Below are 21,734 nucleotides of genomic sequence, written 5' to 3' on the forward strand. Positions count from 1 at the left end.
CCACTATTTGCTCTTTCCTTTTTAGATGTCCTTGTACCAAAGGCGCTTTGAGCCATTCACCTGGCACTTCCCAAAACATACTTGCCTAAGGGCCAGCCCAAGAACTCTTGCAGTTGCAAACAAAGCACACTACTTTGTAGCCATCTTCCAGTACACTAAGTTTGCCCCTTCTGCCTTCTCACAGCCTAGCACTCCTTCAGACTTATGGCCACAGCGGAAGCTAAAGGGTTGTCTCAATAACTGGGAAGAAATTACCTTTAGGGGCTCCTATCTTTTGACCACATTCCCCAAAATAAACATTGTAGTTTGATTAAATAACCTAACAGTGCCATGACCTCACCAGCACATTAAAAACCAGTTTTGGTAAGCTGTCACTCTGTGAAACAAAAATCACAGGCTTACTTCATGAGTATTACTTCAAGTGACTTGTTTTTCTTCCGTAGTGAAAAGTCCCTTAAATGCTGACTTCAAAATCAAAATACAGGAATCCCCTCACGAATCTATAACATTCCAAGTAACAGTAATTTGTCCATGACTTCCAAACATACCTTTCCACACAGACGTATGATCTGAAGCACAGCTCTCCCCATTTCCCAGTCACTACGAACGGAAATAACAAGACCAAAAAACAAAAACAAAGCAAAAACTAGCTCATCATCTAAATTCAAAAGCAAGTACCAACATTTCTCTGTAAAACAAGGAGAATGACCCCAGCCAAAAAAATCTTTATGTTCCTTTATTGGAGCAAGATTCCTGACCAGTATACAGTGATGTATTTGCTACAGAGACCTGTGCAGAAATTACATACTATCCATCTAGACAGGTTTTCGTTACACTTTGCCTACTGATGGAATAGTTCCATTTATAAAGTTTTTATACATCAAAAAGCTTTGAATTTGACCAGACGGTCCATTAATTCATCTCTGAAAAAGCTAAGTGGCATTTAACTTTAGCTACTATACTTTACAGCATTAAAAAGCTTATGCATTAGGTAGCTTCTCAAAATGTGATTTATGCACAATGGCATTTAGCAGACAGAGCAGAGTCCATCATCTCCCCCAGATTCACACAGACAGGTCTCATTTGAGAGCTATATGATAAAAGAGCTGGTACTTTGAGACAAAAGTACTCCTAACCTGAGTTTCTTACCACCAATACGGACTTCTTACTCTGAAAGCCTGTCTTCTCGGCCACATTTTACAGTGCCGGCGAAGACATGCCAACAATCGTCCTGTGTATGAACTCGGCAGTAGAGCACCAGGTCTGTCGGATGGTGGTGGCAGGCACTATTATATCCAGGTAAATAAAAGCCCATATTTTGAAATGGCAATTTGAGATACAAATCAAGGGTACAACATATTCAGAACTGAGCTTTCAGCAATCTGATATCCCAAATGATGTGAAAAATTTCAGAAACTGATGTCAAATTGTACCCATATGGGTTCCCAGCTATGGAGACATTAATACATTGATTCAAATCCCTTTACTCAATCAACATAGCCCTGAGGTCATCCTGCAAAGTGCATATCAAAAAATACGAAGTTAAGGTGACAAAGTTTGACAGTAACATTATACAAGTCAAACTTGCAAAGTCATATTAAGTATATCTGTTCTGAGAGAAAAGCATCAAATCCTTTGTGTACACATTTAGTTTTATTGTAACAAAGCAACTTGTACACTTTTAACGTTTAAAACTGAGCATCATCTTTCCTTTCCAGTGAAACAAAAAGAAAAATTTAAAAATAAACAGGAACAAAATTACAATAGAGAATGTCAATTGCAAATAAGATCCTACAGGTTCTGCTGATTCTCCCATCGAGTGGCAGGGCTCAAGTCATCATTAGGAGAGAATTTTATTTTAAAAGTGTCATCTTAAACTGCAAGGATGTCCGTTAAACATCACAATTAAACATGCCAAAGGAGAAGCCATGTTGTCAAAATGCCCACTTAACCCACCCAAACATCTCAAACCCACCCTTTGCTGACCTTCTATAACCCCATTTTTTTAAGTTTTTTTTTTCTTTTTTTAAACAAGAGAAAGTAGACAGATACATGTTGGTAAATGCTAACTGTCCATATTCACATAGAGACACAGTGTAATCTCTGAGCCCAATATACAGAGAAAGGAGGAAAAAAGCTAGAATTCTATGCACTACTACACAGGGGCCTAGCACCCTCCAGCTTCCAGCAGAGCTAAGGGAGCAGAAGGTTTTTCTTTTTTCCCACAGAGCATGATGGTGTTGATTCCATAAAGTTTTTGTTGAGACAGGAAGGGATAAAAATGAATTTGGAACAGAAAAGGGTAGAGATTCTTTTCCCACTGAATTCTGCTCAAGGTATTTCCCCCCAAAATAAGTTGTGAGCCATGGTATAAAGGAGAAAAGAGACCTCAAAAACAGGGCAACTGAGCACAAGAGGAGAAGGAGAAAAAAAAAAAAAAAAAGACTGCAACTTGCTCCCAGGGACTGGAGAAAATTAAAAAAGGAAGGTTGGAATCCATCAGTGTTCCATTAGTCATCTTCTCCTTCATCTTCCTGTAAGAAAAAAAAGCAGGCAGTTAATCTTTAGGGTTAATTCTAAGGCCAGTCCCCAATATTCATATGGACCATGATGGACTCCACAGAACATGACATGCCAAGGGAAATTAATTTTAGGAACCTCTACCGTGGTCCCTTGGTATGTGCGAAGGATGGTTCAGAACCCTCTCCACATACAAAAATCCTTGGGGGGGGGGGGACGACTTCCCTGGCAGTCCAGTGGTTAAGACTCCATGCCCACTGTAGGGAGTACAGGTTTGATCTCCAGCAGGGGAACTAAGATCCCGCATGCCGCTCAGCATGGCCAATAAATAGATAAAGACATATAAATTTTTAAAAATTTTAAAAAATCCTCAGGATGCTCAAGTCCCTTAAATAAAATAGCACAGTACTTGCATGCAACCTACCCACACCCTCCCATATACTTTTAAAATTGTCTCAGATTACTTATAATAACCAATACAATGTAAATAGTTGTGAATACAATGTAAATAGTCGCCAGCAATTGGCAAATTCAAATTCTGCTTTTTGGAACTTTCTGGAATTAAAAGAAAAAAATCTGTTGGTTGAATCTGAAGAATGGGAACCCACAGATACGAAGGTCAAACTATACATCAGGGCTTCCCTGGTGGCGCAGTGGTTGAGAGTCCACCTGCCGATGCAGGGGAGCCCCAGTCTGGGAAGATCCCACATGCCACAGAGTGGCTGGGCCCGTGAGCCATGGCCGCTGAGCCAGTGCTCCGCAACGGGAGAGGCCACAACAGTAAGAGGCCCACACACCGCCAAAAAAAAAACAAAAACAAAAACAAACAAACTATACACCAGTCTTCATCAATTCTTTTTTTTTTTCCCCAGGGCAACGCAGCTTACAGATTTTAGTTCCCCGACCAGGGACAGGAGCTGGGACTCAGCAAGGAAAGCACCCGAGTCCTAACCACTGGACCACCAGGGAGCTCCCCAACCTGCATCCCAATCTGATTCTTGATTAAAAGACCCAGTTGTGTTTCAGACAAATTAACTTTTCAGAAGTAACCAAATCAGACATCTTTCAGACCAAGTAATACAAACCAAAACTCACTCTATCCCAATATGATTGTAAGAATTTTATAGTTTGTCCAAAACATGCGTATTTTTGTTATTTGGGAGATTTCTCAGAATTTGAGCAGCTGCACTGTCCACAGCCCTTTCATTAAGTACTGGCTAGGGAATGACATAATTGAACAGTTATAAGTGCTAACCACAAAAGCAGAACTAATTGAATCACTGATACAATGAGCTTATCAAAATTTTCAACCTTGGACAAAACAGCCTATCTTTTCTACAAGTCTTCCCACAATTTGTTGAGTCAGTTCCACTATACAATATAAATAATCTCCAAAGTAACATGGTGAATTCTTTGAAGATTTTCTTTTTGGATTTAACCAAATCTTTTTACCTCTCCTTCCTCCCCCTCATCATCATCTTCATCTTCTTCACCTTCATCCTCATCCCCTTCTTCATCAATATCTTCCAATCCTTCTTCCTCTTCATCATCATCATCATCTTCTTCTCCTTCCCCTTCCTCATCATCCATGTCTGGAACCTAGGGAAAAACACACACACAAAAAACAAAGAGTCACCTCAAGAACTCATTTTCAAACAAATGAAACAAGTGCAACCTTGAAAAGAACACTCTCAACTCACCAAGTAGTACTGTAATGGATTTGGCCAAATATCATCTTTGATGACCTCTCCTAACTCATCTGCACCTGCATCAGAATGATCAGTAAACCAGGTGAAGAAGCTTTCTGGTTCCTCATGCTGTCTCTTCCTGCTGGCTTTATTCTGAGTTTGACTTGAACGTTTTGTCAAATCCTAAATGAAGATGGAAGAACTTTTGACACAGGCTCACTACACCTTAAATACCTATGATTTAAAGAAGGTTTTAACCCAAAAGCAGAGCAAAAACTGGATGTTACATTATCTACACTATTATTCTTATTTAAAAAAAGTTACAAAAAGTACAGCTAATAAAGAGAAAGAGAAGCCCAAGAATTTTAGGTCTACAAAGAACGCCGTCAAATTTATATGTCAGGGCTTCCCTGGTGGCGCAGTGGTTGGGAGTCCGCCTGCCGATGCAGGGGACATGGGTTCGTGCCTCGGTCTGGGAGGATCCCACGTGCCGCGGAGCGGCAGGGCCCGTGAGCCATGGCCGCTGGGCCTGCGCGTCCGGAGCCTGTGCTCCGGGACGGGAGAGGCCACGGCGGTGAGAGGCCCGCGTACGGCAAAAAAAAAAAAAAAAAAAAAAAAAAAAAAAAAATTTATATGTCAAGCTTCTCTTGAAAGTTACCATGTAGACTTGGCTTTTTTTTTTAAACAAAATTAGTTCCACTTCAACAACCAGTATCTTAACACAGTATAATTTAAAATATATTTACTACTTAAACACAGAGAGGGCTTCCCTGGTGGCACAGTGGTTAAGAATCCGCCTGCCAATGCAGGGGACACGGGTTCGAGCCCGGGGCCGGGAAGATCCCACAGCCTGCGGAGCAACTAAGCCCACGTACCACAACTACTGAACCCGCGCTCTGCAACAAGAGAAGCCACCGCAATGAGAAGCCCGCGCACCGCAACGAAGAGTAGCCCCCACTTGCCGCAACTAGAGAAAGCCCGTGCGCAGCAACGAAGACCCAACGCAGACAGAAATAGGTTTTGGGAAACCGCACGTTACCAATGTAGAAACCAAAATGATTTAGTCCACCTCAACAAAAACTTGCTCTATAATTTATAAGACCACAAGCTACTGTATTTGACTTTAACAAAATAGACATTTTTATATTTTAAGGATCTGCATTTAACACATCACAAAAACAGCAAATATTTAATTAAATGGTTCAACTAGATCAAACTAGAGAAAATATCAATGCCCAACAATCCCTCAAATACCTTTCCGGATTTCCATTTGATTTCAGTGGACTTTGAAGATGGATCACCACTCTCATTCAGATGAAATTCTTTGGAGAGAACTTTATTTTCAAAGTAAGGGTTTTCATCAAAATACTACAATAAACAGAGAATTAGAAATCAATACAAAACAGCCCTTCTAACCAATACTCAAGTTGATTTCCATAGTGACAAAGAAGTTACTGATACTTACAAAATCTATTCTGTAACCTGACTTAATATCTTCAAATTCTGTCACTTCAACTCTTGTCAAATAATGCAGCGCCTCTTCATCCTCCTCCCCAAGCAGTGCAGACACTAGATCAGTAAATAGGCCAAATGATTATTAAACAAACATTAACAAACAACTCAAGCAATCCCTTTTAAAATTTACCGAATTTGGTTTCATAAATCCATTATAAACTGAAAACCAAATGGCTCAGTGTCAGAGCTGTCACTTTCTTTTATCAAGTAATTAAATAGAATCCCAAATTAGAATAGGATCTCTTCTAAATAGAAAGGATGAATTGCAAGCCTCTCCCCGTTTCAACCTCTGCATGTAATCAACATGGTGGACCAGGTCCTCAACCAAGGTCCCTCCACTCTCTAACAAGTGGACACCCACACCCTTTAATAATGCTTTGCCGCAACATACCTTGTGGATGGTTAACAAATGTTGTTACCCAAAAATTTGGGATTTTGGCGATCAATTCCGACCTCTTCTGAAAAAACGGTTGGCGGAGTTTGTTATATTTCTGTTCTACTTTCAAAATCTCCTCACTGGCTTGTTCGTTAAGTCTGAAGCAAATGAAAAGACATGTTGACGAGGACGGTACTTAACAAATACAAAAATTGCTGAGATTACAGAATATTTACTCTTATTAGCTTTAGAACAACGCAAAGTACGCATTTATAAAAACCAAATCACCTAGATTTTTGTAGCCAGAGACCCAAGTCAAAATTGAGATGGCCATTTGATCAGCTTTACAGGCACTGGACAACTGACAGTCCTGACGGTGCCCAAACAGCATTTTGGTAACTTTGTATATCTATCTACTCTGTTACCAGGCCAACTTCGATTGTTTCCCTCAGGCAGATCAAGAAGAAAAAAAAAAGCTGCCAACGAAGTAACAAAGTTATAAGGCAAGTCAGAGCAACAATGATGCCATAATACTAAACTATCACAAGTGCACACAACTGCAACTCAGACAACTTGTAGGCTACGAAAGCAAACCCTGTCTTTACAAGGTCAATGTATTTTAATCAGAAACTTTTTGGTGACTGTAAAATGTTTCACAGGAAAATAACACTGAATCCTCATATTGATATTTCCAACTAAGTTACAATCATCTCCACTTGGCCAGTAGATACAGATGTATTTGGCCATAGTTTCAATATTTACCAAACCATAGATGCATGTCAGAAAACTTCAAAGCAAACTGAGAAAAACTTTACCTGTCTATTTCATTTTGTACTTCATCAATATGTTCAATTGCTTCTTGCTGTTCTTTTTCTGCAAGAAAAAGGTGCATGAGACTCAATACTAATTTGAAAATAAATTTAACTGCTTTTCCTTCCTGATGTTAACAGTCTGTGATGTTATATCAATAAAGCTGTTTTAAAAAAAAACTTGCCTACTACTACAAGGCATGCTTTCCACGTGTTCATGTGTATAGTTGACAAATTACTTTTCAATTAAGACTATTCACAAATCATGCTGTTAGACTAGTCAAAATGTTTGTAACGCTTTTACGAGTTCTATTACAAGACCAATTAAAGTTTCTATAATGAGATAATAAACGCTATTCAGAAATCCTTAAGTTCTCTTTAAAAAAATCACATAAGCCTGCAACAGAGTAGCACCAGCTATTAACTAGAATACGGAAACTAACCCATGACAATAACAAAAATTAGGACACCACCTATCTCCATGGTGAAATCCCCTTTTACACGAAGTTGAAACTATTGCTCAGTATTGATTACTATTAAGACATCAGACACGCCTACAAAGATAAGGAAGGCCCTGGGAACTACCTCACCACCGTAAACACTCGACTTTACCTTCTAAGAATATGAACCCCCGGATTCGAATCCGACCTTTCTCGCCCCTCCAACCCAATTTCAGGCGGGCTGATCTCAAGAGGCGGCCCCGCACGACTTTGGAGCACACTTACAGGGAGCAAGCATGCAGTCAGAAACTATGGGCCAAAGAACGGAGAGGAGGAAAAGGGGGTGTGCTACGGGAAAGGCACCCTTTTGTCCGGTAAAGACCGCAAAACCTACAAAGCTAAGTGGGCGTGAAGGGGCCAGATCGCGCGGTTCATTTCCGGCAACCAGTCCGGGTGGTGCAGCCCCCCTGCCGAGAAAGCCTTTACGGAAAAGGCCAGTAGGTTTGCTCCGAGCCATTGTAAAGACCCTCCGACGCCCCGGTCGCCGCGCCAGGTTTCTCAGCGCGCTGCCGCGACGAGGTGGCCACCCCACGTGGGGGCTGCCCGGGGCCAGCCAGAGCATCCTCCGAGCAGCTCGGGCCGCGGCGCGGCCGCGTGCTTCCCCGCGCCCCCACCCCGCCCCAGCTCGAGGCAGAGGGCCGCGCCGGGGCCGGCCTCCGGGTGGGAGTGTGGGGGCGCCGCCCGCGGGCCGGGCGCGAAGGGGGAGCCGCGCGGAGGCCCGGGCGCGGGGCCGCGTCCGGCCGCACCATGTGGCGGCGACGGCGGCTGATGGGAGCGAGGCATCATGGCGGAGCACAATAAAGAGAGGCTTCTCGGGAGGGAGGGAGGGGGAGGAGAGCGAGGGAGGGGGGAGAGGAAGGGGGGGTCTCCTCCGCCCGCGCCGAGCAGGCCGCAGCGCCCCCGCCTCGCAGCGCCGTCCGCCGCCGCGGCGCCACCCGGCCCCGGCCCCGCGCGCACAAAAAAGGGCGCCGAGGCGCGCGCCGGCCCGTCCGCCCGGCGCTCCCCGCGCGCCCCGGGCCCCGCCGGCGGCCAGCGGCCGGGCGGGTGGCGAAGATGGCGGCGCGGGCCGGCCCCCGCCTCGCCTGCTCCTCACCTGAGGTCTCGTCGGCCCCGTCGTGGTTGGAGTTGAGCTCCTTTTTACTGACTTTGGCCGCCGGCGCCGACATGGTGCTCTCCGCGGTCGGGGGGGGAGCGGGGAGGGGGAGAGAAGGGAAGGCGAAGGGGGCGGGCAGCGGCTTCCCCTCACGCCACACGCGCGGGCGCTCGCTCGGTCCGGCCGCCTCCTCCCGGCGCTCGCTCGCTTTCCCTCCCCCTGGCTCGCGCGCTGCCCTCGCGGCCTGACGACGAGGGAGGGGCTGGGGTTGCGTGCCGGGCCCCGACCCGGGCTCCTGCTTACGGAGGGGAGGCGGCGGCGGGCGGGCAGGCTGCTCTGCTCCCTCACTCACGCTCCGCGCTCCAGCTAGCTGCTCGATCTCCCCGAGCCGCCTCCTCCTCCACCTCCTCCTCACGGCGAGGGGCGGGCGGCAGGGCGCAGGCGCGCCAGGCCCCGCGCGCACGCCCCGCCTCCGGCCAGAGAGGCTCGCGCCGCCTCACCATAGGCTAGGGCGCCAGGACCAGCGGGCGGAGCCGCGGCGAGGAGACACAGGGCCTGGCGAAGAGGCGGGAGGAAGGAACGCCGCGACGTACGGGGACTGCCCCCCGCGCCGCGCACCCCTCCCCCGCTTTCCCCTTCTCCAGCCCGACCCGGGACTTTTGCGCGCTACGGGCGCGCGGCGGCCCAAGGGGCGGGGCCTCGCCAGGCTGCGCGCAGGCTCCCAGGCGGGTGTGTCACGTGGTGGCGGAGCGGCTTCCCCTGTCTGCCTGGTGGCGCGGGGAAGAGGGGTGTCCGAAGCCCCCCGAAAGCGCAGGCCTCGTAGTAGCCTGGCTTCAGAGCACTGGAGCCCAGCTATATATCCACCCCGGGTTCTGCACTCTGGGACACTACTGGGGCGCCCCTCCTCGTGGGGGAAGGAAGGCGCCACCTCCATCCTATTTCCCAGAGAGGGAAGCTGCCTTCGGAGTCAGGCTTGTTTGCAAAGCCCGAAGCTGCCCAGTCCACTCACAGGGAGGGCCTTTTCCTGCCTCTTAGTCCAAGCTCTGCCCAGCAGGCTGTGTGCACTTGGGCAAGTCATTTTCCCTCTATGGGCCTATTTGTTATGAAATTACAATATTCAAGAAAGGCTGACAAACGGAACGTTGTGTTAAGTGGTGATGTTTAAGCAGGGCCACGCTAAAGTGGAAGTCCTCTGAAGGCAAGGAGGTGCCACATTCATCCGCGGGTGCTTTTGACCCAATTCAGTGCCTAATTCAAGGAGCTTGCAGGAATCCGTACAGAGTGCTAAGCGCCACTCCCAGCAACTGCGCCTGCATCGCACAACTGCAAGATGGAGTCGGCTGTGTTAATTTCATTTCGCTACGTCAGAGAACAAGGCCTGCTGTAGAAGCCAAGTCTTGAAACAGGAAGGCCAAGGCATTTCTGTTTAAACTATGCTTTCCAGGTAATGCAAATGTACCACTCACTGCTCTACTCCCTCCTGCAGGGCCCCAAGACGTGGACACAAAAAGTCTGAAATCTCTCCTTGGGTGTTTATAACCAAAACCAGGGGTTGGATTATTTGCCTTCCAGGACTCACATGTTACTATCAGTTCTTAAAGCTCAAGCAGTGTCTTTCATGTTCAAGATAATCCACTGGTGGGTGATCGATAAATGTTAAGTGGCAGACAGTCCATGGGAAGAGAATACAAATGTCTTCTTGGGGCTTTCCCCAAAACCCAGAAGTTAATCTTTCTCCTCCAAACCTTATTATTCTCAATTGAGTCCAGCTCAATCCATACCCATCCCAATTGGACAGGATTTTTAAGGGAAGAATTATTAGCACCAATGAGAAGCTGGGAAATGTTTGACAACCAGCTCCCAGAAGAGAAAAAAACACACCAAAAACCCTGATTTGTAGCATTTGCTGATTTCAGTGATGTATAAATACTCCTACCATGGCAAATTTCCTGCTACCACTTCTTTTTTTTTTTTTCGGTGCGCGGGCCTCTCACTGTTGTGGCCTCTCCCGTTGCGGAGCACAAGATCCGGACGCGCAGGCTCAGCGGCCATGGCTCACGGGCCCAGCCGCTCCGCGGCATGTGGGATCTTCCCGGACCGGGCACGAACCCGTGTCCCCTGCATCGGCAGGCGGACTCTCAACCACTGCGCCACCAGGGAAGCCCTCCTGCTACCACTTTGATGTCACTGAAGAGAGATGGAAAGAAATACCAGGCTCCAACTTCCCTGGTGGCGCGGTGGTTAAGGATCCACCTGCTAATGCAGGGGACACGGGTTCCAGCCCTGGTCCGGGAAGATCCCACATGCTACGGAGCAACTAGGCCTGTGTGCCACAACTACTGAGCCTGTGCTCTAGAGCCCGTGAGCCACAACTACTGAGCCTGCGTGCCACAACTACTGAAGCCCGTGTGCCTAGCACCTGTGCTTCGCAACAAGAGAAGCCACCGCAATGAGAAGCCCGTGCACTGCAACAAAGAGTTAGCTCCCTGGGCTTCCCTGGTGGCACAGTGGTTGAGAGTCCGTCTGCCGATGCAGGGGACGCGGGTTCGTGCCCCGGTCCGGGAAGATCCTACATGCCGCGGAGCGGCTGGGCCTGTGAGCGGTGGCCACTGAGCCTGCGCGTCCGGAGCCTGTGCTCCGCAACAGGAGAGGCCGCAATGGGAGAGGCCACAACAGTGAGAGGCCCGCGTACCACAAAAAAAAAAAAAAAGAGAGTAGCTCCTGCTCGCTGCAACTAGAGAAAAGCCTGTGCGCAGCAACGAAGATCCAGTGCAGCCAAAAATAAACAAATAAAATTAAAAAAAAATTTTAAAGAACAAAAATACCAGGCTCCAGTGCACTGCTGAAGCATGTAGCATGGGCCACAGGCTGTGATAAATACACGCATTTCCTTCTCTTTCAGTCCTCACAAAATACAAGACAGGTATTTATATCCTCATTTCACAGATAAACTCAACTTTTTTTGATACAGGGGGCAGGACCAAGGCTAATGGATAACAAAGCTCCTGCCCTAAGGACAGAGTTTTTCCACTTTTTGGACATGAATTACAGTAAGAGGTACATTTGCCATTAGGACCCAGTACACACCTACACACAAAACAATGCTTACCCTCACTGAGTGTGATGACTCAATCTTCTATTTTCTTTAAATGCAGGTCACTCTCCACTAAAATGATTTCATGACCCACAAATGGGACGAAACGGTCTGAAAAACACTGTGCTGAAGGCTGCTTTCATACACAAAACAAAGCCTGCTCACTGGTTGGTACCAGTGACCCAGAGCATCTCCTAAGTGACTGATCTACCAGTGTTTCCCATGTATCTGCAGGGGCTCCAGGGAGCCTTCTAATGCCTTCTGGTTAGGCAATGGGCTTCAAGGCTCCCCCAGCCCTTAGGACCATCCTGTTCTTCCAGACCTTTCCCACAGCACTTCTCAAGATGAATTCAAGGAGCACACACTAGGAAGTGGAAGAGAAAGAGAAAGCAAAAACGCCAAGTTTCAGTAAACAAGGGAGTGGCGTGGACACACTAAGAGATAATTCACCCACCGAATTATTCTCTGTGGTCTCTCTCCCCTCCAACCTTAGGAGCTCTGCATTCTCTCCTTGGCCTCTCACCTCACTCTCAGAATTCCTCTCCCTTCTCCTTCCCAGCTTCCTTTGAAGGAGGAGAATCCCGCAGCTTAAAGATTGGAACAGAGATGCTGGCATTCCCTGAAATGCAGCAGTGTCCCAGGATGAACCACCTTGGAGGGACCGTGGTTGCACCCTGCCGTCCCTTCTGGTACTGTTAATTTTCCCAAGAAGCTAAACAGAAGGCGACCAGAAGGACTCATCCACATTTTGCTGCTCACAAGTGGGAAAGAGTTTACTATCCGTCTCAAGAGCACTGGTGATGAGCCAATCGCTGTCTTGTGTTTCACTTCCACTTAAGCCTCACAGCAAGCCTAACAGATACGATTGAGCCCATTTTACAGAAGAGGAAAGAAGCACAGGTTATGTCACTTTCCCAACGAAGTCACACAGCTGGATGCAGCCAGGTTTCGAGCCCTGTCCAGCTTTACCACATCGGGACATCGGCTGGGCAGGAGGTCTTTGCACCTCATTTGGAAGGGGATGGACTGAGACCCATTAAACGTAAACTTTCCACATCACCCAACAGATCCACAGGAGCTCTGCAATGAGGGCTCCTCACCCACTGCTCCTTCCACAAGCAAACGTGGGCCTCAGCCAAGTGAGCAAATTAGGAAGATTCGTGGACTCCAAGCCCCTCCCCTCTATGCTGAGCCAGCTGGCTGTCACTTCCTGGGGCAATGCTGTCCTGCCTTCCAGGACCTATCCAAACTCACCCTCACCCCCTCCAGCTGCCCCCCTGCCGCGAAGGCCCCACCACACCCGCGATCTATCTGGGAGGCCTAATCACCAGAACAATGCACTTTGTGCTCAACTCCAAGCTGTGTGTGTGCAAAACACGGCCCTCACCTCCAAGTTAAGTGTTAATGGGGCGTGGGGCAGACATGAAACCAACAATTGGAATGTACAGGCCAGGCTGGGGTGACTCTGGGTGCTGCAAGGGCAGAAGGGGGCTCCTAACACACAGCAGCTGTCGCTCAAAGGAGAATACCTGCAAGGAGTGACTTTCCAGCAGGAAGCTGCAGAACGAGTAGGCATGCACAGATAGGGAGAGGAGAGCGATCCAGGCAGAGGACAGACAGGCTTCCAGGCCCCGAGGTGAAAGAATGGAGCCCCAGGAGGTGAAGAGAGGTTAAAGGTGCTGGAGGGAGCCTGAACCTGGAGAGGTCGGCAAGGACCGGGTGGGCAGTGCCCCGGAAGTCTCTTAGTCAGTACCTCGAGGGCAATGGGAAGGCTAGGAAGGGTTTTAAGCCAGGGAGTCACATGATTGGCTTTGCTCTGCCTGGAAGGGAGGAGGAAGCCGGAAGCAAGAGGCGGAGGAGGGGGCAGTAATCCGGGCCAGAGTTATGGGCGGGCAGCAACAGCAGGAAAGAGGTGGACGGATATGAGGTGTTGAGGAACCACCAGGACTCAGGGATCTGATGGCACGTGGAGGAGAGGAGAGGGGTCACCCGTGTTTCCCCCAGCCTCAGGCTGGCTACTGGTGTCACTTGACCAAGACAAAAGGAATGAGTTTGGGGGCTGGGAGCGTAGGTGTGGGGTTGGGGCCAGGACCGAGCTCACGCGTGCTCCAGGCCTCCCACTTTCACCCCTTCTGGTTCTTCTTTCACATACACCTAATCCATGCACCCCATGCTTAAAACCCTTCAGGGGAATTTGCAGTCATCTCAAAAAGTGTGGGGCAAAAAAAAAAGAAGAAATCACCTAGAAGTCAATCCTTGCAAATCCTTTAAATCTCCAATAAAACGTAGTGTCCGGACGTACCTTCCTTCGGCAAGTTCGGAGAAGCAGACTTTTCCTCTGGCCTGGAGGCAGGAGTCCGTCTCGGTTTCTTCGGTTTCTTTGCTTGGGGTGGAAGTGAAGACTGGTGTTTGGGGGCCATGCTGGGAGAAAAGCCAAGAATCCACCCAAGGGAAAAAGCTCGTACCAGGAGCTCTGAGAACTAAGGCTGCCCCAGGTGACAAGAGGTTTAAATATACTCTGGAGCCGCCTGGAGGGGATATTTACGTGACAGTGGGACACACCCATTCCCCCTCCCCCAGCCTCAACCTCCTACCCACCCTCCAATCAAGATCAACTTCTTTTACTTGCTCTTTGCTTTTCTCTCTAAGGGCTTTCTCGGCAGTGGGGTGGGGGGCGGAGGTGTTTTCCTTGGGCGGGGAGCAGTTCTGTGCTTTCCGGGACCCTCCTGGTCTTGACTTGAAGCACCAGTGGCCCATCCCCCAGTCCTGTCTCAAATATTCTCTGTAGGCAGCACTGCCCACATTGAGAACTGTACTCTTCTTTTTTCCTCTGGCCTCCTAGAAGATTTAAACGTGCTCTTGTCTCACCTCACCCTGGAACATTCTTCAGTCTCCCCACTCCCACCGCCTTGTCTGGCTAACTCCTTCCCAACCTCCATGTCTCAGCTTGGAGGGATAAATGAATGTTAAAATAAAGGAATCCAGGACGTCCCTGGTGGTCCAGTGGCTAAGGCTCCGCGCTCCCAATGCAGGGGGCCTGGGTTCGATCCCTGGTCGGGGAACTAGATCCCACATGCAGCAACTAAAGATCCCACGTGCCGCAACTAAAAGATCCCGCGCTGCGCGCTGCAACAAAGATCCTGAAACTAAGACCCAGCACAGCCAAATAAATAAATATTTTAAAATAAAAGAATCCCAGTCGAGTATTAGAAAGCAAAAGGAAAAGCAGGTACCCTTGAGAGGACTTGGGACAGCCGTTCATTCTTCTCTCATTTCAGGTACGATTAGAAGGTTAAGAGTTTGAAGAACCTGTAGAAGGCATGTCTGGCGGGGGGTCCCAAAACCCAATGCCTGTCAGGTAACAACTATGAGTAAGGCAAGCAACTGGAATTCACAACAGCTGGAGGAAGGTAGGTTGGTATAACCACTCTGGAAAACGTGTGCCGGCTCTATCAAAGCAGAGCCTGGGCTGAGTTACTCTTACCCAGCAGTTCTACTCCCGCCTACATGCTCAACAGAAATGCATACCTGTGTGCGCCAATATGTGTGATAAATGTGTGCAAGAATGTCCATAGCAGTGAGATTCTTACTAGCCAAAATCTGGAAACAATACAGATGTCTGCCAACAGCCGAATAAATAGGTTTTGAGATATTTATACAACGGAACATGATAAAACGATGAGAACAAATGAACTACAGCTATGTGCCATCGTGTGAATGCAGCCTGCAAACATAATGTTGAGTGAAAGACACAAGACACAAAATAGGACAGGCTGTGTGATTGCACTTATATAAATTACAAAAAACAGACAAAACTGATCTATGCGGTTAGAAGTCTGGAGTGTGGTTACCTTTGCCCTGGGGAGGGACATCATCTGAGGCGGGATTAAGGGCCTTAATCCTTTCTAGTGATGCCCAGTTTCTGGATCTGGGGTTTGCTACACCAGTGTGTTTGGTTTGTGAACCCCAAGCTGCCATATCTTTGATTCTTCTAAAGAACAGCCAGAGGTATACATTTTGTTTTCAATCTTTTTTTATGGCTGCTTCAGGTCTTAGTTGCAGCATGCTAGTTGCGGCAGGCAGACTTCTTAGCTGTGGCATGCAAACTCTTAGTTGTGACATGCATGTGGGATCTACTTCCCCGACGAGGGATTGAATCCGGAGCCCCTGCATTGGGAGCACGGAGTCCTACACACTGGACCACCAGAGAAGTCCCATAGATACACATTTTTATACGAAATCTCTGGATTTTTAAAAGTTAGCAACTAGGGCTTCCCTGGTGGCACAGTGGTTAAGAATCCGCCTGCCAATGCAGGGGACATGGGTTTGAGCCCTGGGCCAGGAAGATCCCACATGCCGCGGAGCAACTAAGCCCATGTGCCACAACTACTGAGCCTGCGCTCTAGAGCCCGCATGCCATAACTACTGAAGCCCATGTGCCTAGACCCCATGCTCTGCAACAAGAGAAGCCACCGCAATGAGAAGCCCACGCACTGCCACAAAGAGCAGCCCCTGCTCACTTCAACTAGAGAAAGCCCATGCGCAGCAATGAAGACCCAACGCAGCCAAAAAAAAAAAGTTAGCAACTAATTAAACTTTTTTTTTTTTTTTTTTGCAGTATGCGGGCCTCGCACTGCTGTGGCCTCTCCCATTGCGGAGCACAGGCTCCAGACACGCAGGCTCAGCGGCCATGGCTCACGGGCCTAGCCGCTCCGCAGCGCATGGGATCCTCCCGGACTGGGGCACGAACCCGCGTCTCCTGCATCAGCAGGCGGACCTTAACCACAGCGCCACCAGGGAAGCCTAATTAAACATTTTAAAACATACTTTGTGGACCAAGTAAAGCATGTCATCAGGCCACTCTCAGCCTATGAGCCATGAGTTTACAACCTCTGAGATAGTGCAATGATTTTCCTTTTTTTTTTTCCTGTTTGTTTTCTTTCCATTAATTACCCTCTTAAAATAAACCTAAGGCATAAGTCAGTGATGTCAATACTGATAAAAAGCTGAGCTCTTTCTGGAGGAAGACCGAGCACCACCAACATCTCTTACTCCCTTCCATCCCTCCATTCTCTGACAGCTTCTGAGGGACTTTGGGCTTCTTCTGAGACATTTTGGTTTCACAGCTAGGCAAGCTGAGACCTGAAAGAAGTGATTTACCTAAAGTCATGAGGACAATAACTGAGTTAAAACTGGAGCCCCAGTTCTGGGGTCATTTTATCACAAGGATGCACTTTCTAACCAGCCTAAGTGTCAGTGTTTACACCTGTAAAATGGATGATAATAATACCTGCCTCTTTGTTTCAGGATTTTCAATTAAGGACAAAGAGTCATCTTTCTCCTGTTTTCACCAAAGAAACTGTCCAAAACAACAGCATGGAAAACAAAAACAAAAACTCTCTTTTGATGAAACTGGGAGTCAGCTAAACCCCAAAGCACAGAATAGGTGGCTGGATGGGCAAAGCAGTGGAAAAGGAACAGGATGTATGCAGGAAGAGAGGACAGATGCCCTAGCTACAGATTTCTGGGAGTATCAGCAAAGGACACTTCTGGCAGCTGAGGGGCAAACCCTAAATCGCTTGCTTGTAGCAGCCAGAAGGGAGTGTACTGACAGGATGCTGCACCAGCTCAGTTCCTAGAAACAAAGGAGAAGGGGGTCAGTGAGGAGTAGCAAAAGGAGCTTCATGAGACCCATACAAATTCCAATTACCTTGAGATTCCCTTTTATCACCCACCAACCTGAGATCCAAAAGTTAAAAACAGCCTACCTGGGAGAAGGCACCTTAAATGGATACAGTCCCTCTGGAGGGCAGTTTAACCGTCAGAGTATCTATCAAAAGTGCAAAAGTACGTACCCTTGACCCAGAAATTCCCCTTCTATTTTTTATCCTACAGATAAATGAGGTGGCACCTACGCAAAGCAATTCGCTGCAACATCATAAAAGTGAAAGCTTGGAAACAACCTAACAACTTCTTTGGGCTTTGGGTGACCAACGGATATAACCCATACAGTAGAATGAGCTGCAACCATTAAATCAAATAGGGAAAAAGAGCCATGGTGAAGTGAAATAAGCAAGGTCCTACTAAGCAGCTAGTATGTTACCATTTGTGTAAAAGGGAGGGTAGAAAAAAAAATACATGTTCACTTATTTGCCTGTATACTTGTAACACAGCTCTTAAAGGACTCCTGCGCAGGTGATAACTCAGCCATCCCTGGGGAGGGGACTGGGTGGTGAGAAATGAAAGGACAGGGAAACAGAGAGATCTTTCACTCTTCACCCTGTTGTACATTTTGAATTTTGAACCTGTGTATATATTACATTAAAACAAAACAAAGATTACCTGAGCTCTAGTACTTAGAATCACTTACATCACATAAGAACAGCACCCACTTGGTACACGTCAGCTTAAATTCAAACGTGCAAGACCCCACCTTTCCTTTCCTCCACAGCTTCCAAAAGTTGAACTTCCTGGATTCCCAGAGGTGTTACCAGGCAACTGTGCAACTCTGCTTCATTCCAGAACTGGCTGCAGACAAGGTGGAAGCAAGGCAAATGACCTCCCTCCACTCCACCCAAAAGTTGACAGGATCATGACGTTCCATAACCCTGAGGCCAGGCTCTCTCTGGGAACCAGAATTTTCCAACACATCCCAAACACCCGTAGCCGTATGAGAGGATTTCAATAGCATTATCCTTTTAAACCCTCCCATCAACCTTTCCAGGACAGTATTATGTCCTTATTTTACAGATGGGAGAATCAAACCAAATGAAAAATTGACAGCCAGAGAATCTTGTCCAAAAATCAAAAGGATAGGAATAGAAGACTCAGGATTCAAACCGGTGTCTTTCTGGACTTCCTTGGCTGTCCAGTGGTTAAGACTGTGCTTCCAAAGCAGGGGGCACGGGCTCAGTCCCTGGTCAGGGAACTAAGATCCCACATTCTGCGTTTCTTGTCTTAAATGGGTGCCAGGGCCTGAGGGTCATTTGGTGCCTCTTTCATTGCCCTCACACTGTTCTCTGGCTCCTTGGTACTTATTAAAAAGTTAATAATAAGGAATTCCCTGGTGGTCCAATGGTTAGGACTCAGCACTTTTACTGTCCGGGGCGGGGACTAAGGGAAGGGGAGGATGGGGTGGTGGGGGTGGGGGGAAGGGGGGCGGCCGGTTCGATCCCTGGTCAGGGAACTAAGATCCTGCAAGCTGCGTGGCACGGCCAAAAATAATAATAATAATAATAATAGTCTAAAAAAGTTACACCGGTATCCCACCATCAAGAGATAGGAGCTACTATTCGCCCCTTGAGGCGTGTTGATCCAACACAGACTGAGTACCAAGGAATGATTGAGATCATGGATGAAGTGGATATGAAAGGTGAGGTCTATCCATTTGGCGTAGTTGGGATGGCCAACAAAGGGGATTGCCTACAGAAAGGGGAGAGCGTCAAGTTCCAATACTGTGTCCTGGGCCAAAATGCACAGACTATGGCCTACAACATCACACCCCTGCGTAGGGCCGCAGTGGAGTGTGTGAAAGATCAGTTTGGCTTCATTAACTATGAAGTAGGAGATAGCAAGAAGCTCTTTTTCCATGTGAAAGAAGTTCAGGATGGCATTGAGCTGCAGGCAGGAGATGAGGTGGAATTCTCAGTGATTTCTAATCAGCGCGCTGGCAAGTGCACTGCTTGTAATGTTTGGCGAGTCTGCGAGGGCCCCAAGGCTGTTGCAGCTCCACGACCTGATAGGTTGGTCAATCGCTTGAAGAACATCACCCTGGATGATGCCAGGGCTCCTTGCCTAGTGGTTCTTCGTCAGCCAAGGGGACTAGATAACTCAGTGGGATTTGGTGCCGAAAGAAAGATCCGTCAAGCTGGTGCCATTGACTAACCACATCCACAAAGCACATCATTAATCCACTGTGATCAAGTTGGGGGGATTCTGGTGAAGGGTTCTGAATATCTCCCTCTTCATCCCTCCCAAAATCTGGAATACTTATTCTATTGAGCTATTACACCAGTTTTAACACCTTCCTCATGTTATGTTTAAAAAAATAAATACATTTAAGAAAACCATTTTAAAATTATGCACAGTTGCAGCCTGGAAAACTTAAGGTGGTGCCTTATAGTATCAATTTTAGGAGCTTTATTTGGTTCATTTAATGCAGCTGGTAACTGCAAAGTCCACTTCGCCTGTGTAAGTGAAAATTACAGACTGTTACCTTGTTGACCCTATGAAATTCTGCACTCGATACTTAGTACGTACTCTACCTTCATTACTTCTGGCAAGATGTTCTGCCTTAGCACTCAGTTGCATTCTTTTTCCTTTTCTTGTCTGTTCATTATGCTTTAATTCTGAGGACCATATTATGGTAGAATATATTAAAAATTACAAAAATTTGTATAGGCAAACCAATTCTTTAAGTTGTGGCCAAATGTTATTTTTCATATCATTTATAATCTTGTCACAGTCCACTTAATGAAGTTTGGTTAGATTTCAGTGAAAATTATCTTCCAGGGTAGTTTTTTTTCCCCCCACCTGGGAAGGGGGGGTAACTTTACCACAATTAGTATATCTGGTACAGAATTTCATGCAAATGAGGTGTGCCAGCAGTGTGATAATTTAAACGTATTTAAACAAAAACAAAAGGATGAATGCACAAACTTGCTGATGCTTAGATCACTCCAGTTTCTTTTACTGCTTTCAAAACAAAACAAAACAAACAAAAAATAATTTAAAAGTTGTGCCTGAGGGCTTCCCTGGTGGCGCAGTGGTTGAGAGTCCGCCTGCCGATGCAGGGGACGCGGGTTCGTGCCCTGGTCCGGGAGGATCCCACGTGCCGCGGAGTGGCTGGGCCCGTGAGCCATGGCCGCTGAGCCTGCACGTCCGGAGCCTGTGCTCCGCAACGGGAGAGGCCACAACGGTGAGAGGCCCGCGTACCCCTGCCCTCCCCCCCCCAAAAAAAGTTGTGCCTGAAAAAAAAAAAAGATAGGAACTACTAACAAAACATATATGTCCTATAATATGTATTTGTGTGCAGTTTAAACAGGATTATTGTACAAAGCTGGTTTGTAGTCTAATTTTTTCCATTAACGATTTTTCTTTTTCTTTTTTAATTGGTTTTTTTTGTTTGGTTTTTTGCGGTACGCGGGCCTCTCACTGTTGTGGCCTCTCCCGTTGCAGAGCTCAGGCTCCGGACGCGCAGGCTCAGTGGCCATGGCTCACGGGCCCAGCCGCTCCGCGGCATGTGGGATCTTCCCGGACCGGGGCACGAACCCGTGTCCTCTGCTTTGGCAGGCGGACTCCCAACCACAGCGCCACTAGGGAAGCCCAACGATTTTTCTTTAACATCTTTTCATGACATTATATATACTCCTGTGACAACATTTTTCATTACTATATTGTTTTCTGTTGGGTAAATGTCTTATAGTTTATTTAACCAAAACTTGACAATAGAAATTTAAGATGTTCCTACTATTTTGTTATTATAAGCAATGTTGTGATAAACATCCTGGTAACTAAATCTTGACACATATGATTATTTCCTTAGAATACATTCCTAGAGCAGCAATTGTTGAGTGGGAAAGTATGTAAAATATTAAGGGTTTGTAACATGTTGCCCAATTGTCCAGCTGCTCTCCTGCAGTGTTTGTGTATATTTCACTGAACCCTGCCTCATTCTCTGAAGTTCATATTCAGTAGGTGGAAAATTTTATCTCAGAAAAACAGTTTTTCTTTTCTTTTCTTTTTTTTTTTTTTTTTTGCGGTACGCTGGCCTCTCACCGTTGTGGCCTCTCCTGTTGCGGAGCACAGGCTCCGGACGCGCAGGCTCAGCGGCCATGGCTCATGGGCCTAGCCGCTCCGCGGCATGTGGGATCTTCCCGGACCGGGGCATGAACCCGTGTCCCCTGCATCGGCAGGCGGACTCTCAACCACTGCACCACCAGGGAAGCCCTGATTTATTCTTTACTGAAGTACAGTTGATTTACAATGTTGTATTAATTTCTGATATACAGCAAAGTGATTCAGTTATACATATATACGTACATATATATATACATACATATATATGTATGTATATATACTCGTTTTGGGGGAATTTTTTTTGGCCACATCGCATGGCACGTGGGATCAGGATCGAACCT

General features: G+C 47.2%; 2 protein-coding genes across 2 annotated transcripts; one reads left to right on the forward strand and one right to left on the reverse strand.

Annotated features, from left to right (window-relative positions):
* Positions 1-1,634: 1,634 nt before the first annotated feature.
* On the reverse strand, positions 1,635-8,932 carry SET (SET nuclear proto-oncogene). The gene is made up of 8 exons (XM_067743078.1): positions 8,502-8,932; positions 6,915-6,972; positions 6,115-6,257; positions 5,674-5,777; positions 5,463-5,576; positions 4,221-4,391; positions 3,973-4,119; positions 1,635-2,534 (listed from the first exon to the last, which is right to left on the reverse strand). Exons 1-8 carry the CDS (start codon positions 8,572-8,574, stop codon positions 2,511-2,513), a joined length of 834 nt encoding a protein of 277 aa, XP_067599179.1. The 5' UTR covers positions 8,575-8,932; the 3' UTR covers positions 1,635-2,510.
* A 9,959-nt stretch (positions 8,933-18,891) lies between these two features.
* Positions 18,892-19,675, forward strand: LOC137226961 (cold shock domain-containing protein E1). The gene has a single exon (XM_067742390.1). It carries the CDS (start codon positions 18,934-18,936, stop codon positions 19,477-19,479), a length of 546 nt encoding a protein of 181 aa, XP_067598491.1. The 5' UTR covers positions 18,892-18,933; the 3' UTR covers positions 19,480-19,675.
* Positions 19,676-21,734: the final 2,059 nt, after the last annotated feature.

Source organism: Pseudorca crassidens, chromosome 7 (assembly GCF_039906515.1).
Source record: "Pseudorca crassidens isolate mPseCra1 chromosome 7, mPseCra1.hap1, whole genome shotgun sequence".
In the NCBI taxonomy this organism is placed as follows: Eukaryota; Metazoa; Chordata; class Mammalia; order Artiodactyla; family Delphinidae; genus Pseudorca; species Pseudorca crassidens.